The 5,667-nt window shown below is 34.2% G+C and overlaps 1 protein-coding gene across 1 annotated transcript in view; it reads right to left on the bottom strand.

The window, feature by feature from the left end:
- LOC129716927 (uncharacterized) overlaps positions 1 to 5,361 on the bottom strand; it is an 8,149-nt gene extending 2,788 nt beyond the window's left edge. The window contains exons 1-6 of the mRNA XM_055666772.1: positions 5,252 to 5,361; positions 5,020 to 5,195; positions 2,726 to 2,818; positions 2,587 to 2,673; positions 2,246 to 2,533; positions 395 to 759 (exon numbers count right to left, since the gene is read on the bottom strand). Coding sequence (XP_055522747.1) covers positions 395 to 759; positions 2,246 to 2,533; positions 2,587 to 2,673; positions 2,726 to 2,818; positions 5,020 to 5,195; positions 5,252 to 5,321 — 1,079 coding nt within the window. The 5' untranslated portion in view covers positions 5,322 to 5,361. The remainder of the gene's footprint in view (positions 1 to 394; positions 760 to 2,245; positions 2,534 to 2,586; positions 2,674 to 2,725; positions 2,819 to 5,019; positions 5,196 to 5,251) is intronic.
- Positions 5,362 to 5,667: the final 306 nt, after the last annotated feature.

Here is a 5,667-nt window from a genome sequence, read left to right as displayed (position 1 = left end):
ATATATATATATATATATATATATATATATATATATATATATATATATATATATATATATATATATATATATTGTATATATATATATTTATATATATATATATATATATATATATATATATATATATATATATATATATATATATATATATATATATATATATATATATATATATATATATATATATATATGTATATATAAATATAAATATATATATATACATATATATATATATATATATATATATATATATATATATATATATATATATATATATATATATATGTATATATAAATATAAATATATATATATATATATATATATATATATATATATATATATATATATATATATATATATATATATATATATAATTTATTTAGTATTAGTTACTTTCCTACCAGTTGATGTCCATACTCTGATGTTATCAAACTCCACAATTTTGCTATGATTAATTCTTCTACAGCAATGCTCTTTTTTAGTAATTTTGATCGAACTGGGAAAGACGCTTTCCATTTAACAAGTACCGTTGTCCACGGAGCATCATTCGTGGTTAGCCATTCTAACGCCTCTCTTCCAGAACTATTAAGATCTTCACCGTGCTCTGTTACAGAATTGTTGGTATGCTTCAAATGTGATAAATAATTTTCATCGTATAACCTGCGTTTACGAGCTCTGTTTTTCAACGTGTTGATTTTGTTGGCTATTTTACCTCCAGGATTTCGTTTGTCTCCTCCTCTTGGCAGAAAATATGAGTCCTGCAGAATGAAACCAGTATTTTAAACTTCAACAAAGTTAGTCACGCGTTTGATAACAATAGTTGTGTAATTACTGAACAAAACACTCCCAAAAAACTTTCTCAAAAATTTCAAATCAATAAACAAACTTTGTATATGATGACTAGGGACAGTAGTAAATCGCGATTTCGCGGAAGCCGCGAATTCCGCGAAATCCTGCATAGACCGCGAAATTTACAAAACCCGCGAAATTCCGCGAAAGTAATGAAAATCCGCAGCAATCTATGTCAATCCTGCAACATCACATCTAACCGGCGAAATTGCTGAAAACCAGCGACACGGACAAAACTGAAGATTAATGGGCACCTTGATGGCAACTTTTCCTATGCAATCAAAACGATGAAACAGTACTACTGCTCTCCTACAACGCGATTTTGTCAACCTGGTTTGAATTGTCTTCGGAGGGTTCGGTTGCTAGATCCTCTTCGAGCAAAGATTTTTTAATTATAATTTTAGTAGATATTCGGATTGCGGACGTTTTTCTGAGCTTTTTCCGGTTGGCAAATAATATTTATCAATTCCTGGATACTTGATAGATATGGAACATAGCGTGAGCCAGTGTAATCTAAATAAAACTAGCCTGCTGACACAAAAACATGACTTGATACTGTATGTGCTGTTAGTCAGTGATGCAAAAAAATCATTAATCGTACGGTTAAATTACCGAATGTTAAATTGAATAAAACTAATGTCCACGGTCCATACAATTTTTTTAGAATTCATATGGGCAGTTGTCCACGGAGGGGGAGGGGGAGGGGTCAAAATCGTTAAAAATCTGTCCACGTGGTATGTGGATGGCCCCTAAGTATATCTAATCTTAACTTTTAAATGCGGTCCAACAAACCGCGTAAAAAGCGACCCTTGTATGTATAACTAATTATCAAGCGTTTCATCACACTTCTAGATAGATCAAAACGAAGTTTATTCACACCAAATCGAAATAAATCGGTAAATCTGTTTTCCAACAATAATATTCACAGAAGTCTAAAACCATAGAAAATTCAAAGTAACCAGCGTTCCTCTGGTAAAAAGAAACGGAAAACGGGACGAACCTTCTAAGTTATGTTCGACCTAATTCTCTTAGAATTTGTGCCATAGAATATTTTAAAGTAGTAAATATCTAAGTTCAAACCTCGCTTCAACCGATTATTCAGAACATCCGTTTTGGAAAATTCCAAAGAGGTCGTTTTCACTATTGAGAAAATTAGGTGAGTTTAAAATATAAAACCTTAGGCAGGTTTCGTTAAATAACTTTCGACCTAACTTTTATATCAGAATAAAATTCTGTAGCAATCAATAAGAAACTATTCATTTTTAATCCGCTCGGATGTAACTAAGAGCACTCCATGTTTAGCAGTATTCATAAAATAATTCACATTTTGTTAGGTAAATTCTGAACATTACAAGAAAATGTGTATACCTTTTCACAATATTGCACTAAAATTACCTGTTTTTCGTTTTTAAAAAGTAACACAATTACACGTGAATACTTTTGCAAATCTCTCTCGTGAAGTTTCGTTTTATGTGCAAAATGCCAGCTGGTCACAATTTCCGCCAAATCTAATTGCCGCCGCTTCGATAAGATACCACTTTTGGCTTGTTGGAGAAGGGTTTTTCCAATTAACGTTTCATTAAGAAGGAATTCCAATACATTAGGACTAAAATCATCCAAATCAACATCAACACCTCCTTTATTTTCCTTTCCGTCGACACTCGGTTCACTGCATGCCGACTCCTAAAATGTAAGTTTGGTTTCAGCACTTGAAGATATATAAATTAAACACTCACTTCTAATATTTCCTGGTCACTCTCTGAAGATGACAAATTTTTCTTGTTGTTTTTAATGTCAGCACTCCGTTCGCCACAGAAAGATTCCTAAAATGTATCTGTTTTAGCATTAAAAAACACAGGTGAAAAAGTTACTTACATTCAATAACTTTTTGTTGTTTTCTGGAGATGACAACCGTGGGGATTTATTTGGTTGGTGGGGTGTAAAAACGTTCCTATTGGGCTTAATTTCCTTCAATTAAATTTTTTTGACGTTGGACTAACGTCTATATCGAAGTTAGGCACCTGAATTTGAAAATCTAGTAATTCAACCGGGGAAAACCAGGGAAAAGTGGTCAGGTTTTGAGCGCTTATATATCAGTCATTTCTTTTCAGAATTTTGAGGTTTTGGCATCAACCGATCAGAAATTCTTTTACGGTTGAATTTATGTAACAAAAATAACCTATTGTTCGAGATACACTATTGAAAAATTGATAAATCACATCGATTGTCTAAATCATAACGAGCAACCAATCACCACCTCTCTTCACAAGCACAGTCGACACTAACGGAAACAACCGATCTGACTTTGTAAACAGTCTCACAGCTTTCAACCAATAACGAGCTCGCTTTCGGTAGCTGCAACAGGTGTTTCAACACCGTTTTAAAATGCTTCTTTTATCATTACCCCTGAACAGATTCTAAACACCAATGGCTTGATTGATAGGGGAAATATTGCGCAAGATTGTCATATAAAAATTTAAATATGTTTCCGATACTAAACTAGTTAAAAGTTGTGTTAAAAGTCGTGCACATTCAACCAATCACAAGCTCGCTTCTTGTTTGCTCGCGGATGGATTTTTGCTTTGGGCTATATAATAGCCTGTGTCGTCTCATAGCAGTCTTCAGTTAACAAGTGAAAGGCCACCAGGCCGGTCTTGTATAATCAGCAGCGGTGGCTGATTCCAGCGGCCAAACTGAGCTGCAGCAGAACCAGAGCGGTGGTATCAGGCAGCAGCGGCGAAGGTAGTGGGAAGCTGCATTTCTTCATTCAGTTCGGTGCTCCTTCGATCTGAGTTGGACCCCACCAGCGGTAATCCAATTCAGATATCGTTGGGTGAAAACGTTGGGTGTGTGTGCAGTGTGCACATATAGCGTATGTGCATCTGTATTGCTATGACATTTGCGATGATAGGGATGGCGCTGTTGCGTGTGTATGGCTAGCTATAGCGTGTGTAAGACACTAGCAAGTGTAGCATATTATGGCTATTGCGTGTATATCTTCAGCGTGTGTACGGATAGTTATAGCTTGTGTGTGGATAGCTGCTGCGTGTGTAATGATTAGTTATAGCGTATGTATGGATAGTACTAGCACATGGTTGGATAGCTTATGCGTGTGTATAGATAGTTGTATCGGATGTATGGAAAGGAATAGCGTGTGTATGGATAGCTATAGCTACAGCGTGTGTATGAATAGTTTTAACGCGTGTTTAGATAGTTATAGCATGTGTGTGAATAACTAGCGGGTGTTTTTCGAAGATTATTATTGTCATTGAAAATATTAAAACGTCTTAACGAACACAGTTGTGAATTTGATTTTACAGCAGCGATTTTAACTTCTTCAGCCAGTCTTTATTCATCGAGGAAAAATTACTACCTATGAAAGATCAACACTTATTTACTAGAAATTCGATTTAGATCAAAACGGGTTCTTTTGAGTATCATAAGTTATTGGTAAAAAAAGTTGCAAGTTTTCTTAATGAGCATTCATTAAATTTTCGTTTTTGTTTCTCGGTGCGCGGTTTTGATTTTGTTTCTCGCACACAGAGAAAGAAACAAACTTGTCGCTATCGTGAAAAATAACAAAACAATTAGAAATGCTCTAAATCACAACTGAAGAAGTTAAGATATTTTCCTGTCACTCGCCCCAACCTTGATAACAACTACCGAAAAACGTGTGATTGAGCTCTTGCTATATTGAGCTATTGAACCAAACGTTTTTTTTTTCAAATACATGAAGTTATATGCTGGGCTGGAACTAACCTAGCATGAGTTTTATCGATTAAATGTCAAACAATTTTCAAATTTAAATTTTCGGTTGAATCGTTCTGGGCTCCAATTTCAGATAGTTTCGTAAAGTTTGCTTTTTGCTTAGATAGGAAAATTTTAGCAAACAAAGGGTTGATTCGAATATGTATGAAATGACAGCGATTAAATAAAAGATATCCATTCTTTTAGTATATATTATTATTTATAACGTTTTAACGTCTCAGCATCCAGAAATGCACTGTTAGATAAAATTGCAGCAAATACTAGAGTTGCAATTCTCTCTATTATTTGTTTTAATGGAATATAAGAATACCGTAGTCCAACGTCATGCGGTCGTGTCTTGAATACCACCCTCCTACTTTTTCAACTGTCGTCATTAGGATATTGAAAAAGTTGTACACTACCTCAGCCGCTGCCAAACATTGAGGATTGTTATTTTGGTCAATGTCGCTTGTCTCCTGTTCACTGTTCGAATTATAGATGATGACAATTTGATCATCTGTTTCTCGCACAGTGGCTAGCTTTAAACGGATTAACAAATTTATCGCTGCTGTCGTATCGGTGCGATCGATTCCGTGCTCTGAAAAAGATTTTTTCTTATTAATTTGTTATCAAAGATTCAATAACACTACTTACTCTCAAGTAAATTGTTGATCTCTGGTGGAAATGTAGTAGTTGCTTCGTTCGCCATCGTGTCTTTTTTCATTTATGGTTATGTTTTTGACGTGTGTCAATAGGAATTACAGCTGCAATTCAATTGATTTCACCAGTGGTGCCAATTCAAGAGATTTTCATTATAACAACATGGTGATTTCCATTGAAAAATTTTCAATGCAAAATCATTTCATTGCAAACTGTGAATCATTTCAAAATCAATACTAAATCACTTCAAATTGCAGTGTGGTATGACGAATTGAGTCAAGTGCAAAAACACTTGAAATAATTGTGACATTTTTTTATAGTGGGGGAATCGCTGGCCATCGACCCAAAATTTAAAACGCGAATTTTATTTCAATTATATTTTTCCTATAGTTGTATACAATTGAAGTGTC

Source organism: Wyeomyia smithii, chromosome 1 (genome assembly GCF_029784165.1).
Source record: "Wyeomyia smithii strain HCP4-BCI-WySm-NY-G18 chromosome 1, ASM2978416v1, whole genome shotgun sequence".
NCBI lineage: Eukaryota > Metazoa > Arthropoda > Insecta > Diptera > Culicidae > Wyeomyia > Wyeomyia smithii.
The sequence above is the reverse complement of the archived record's forward strand: the minus strand, read 5'-3'. Positions and strand labels throughout refer to the sequence as shown.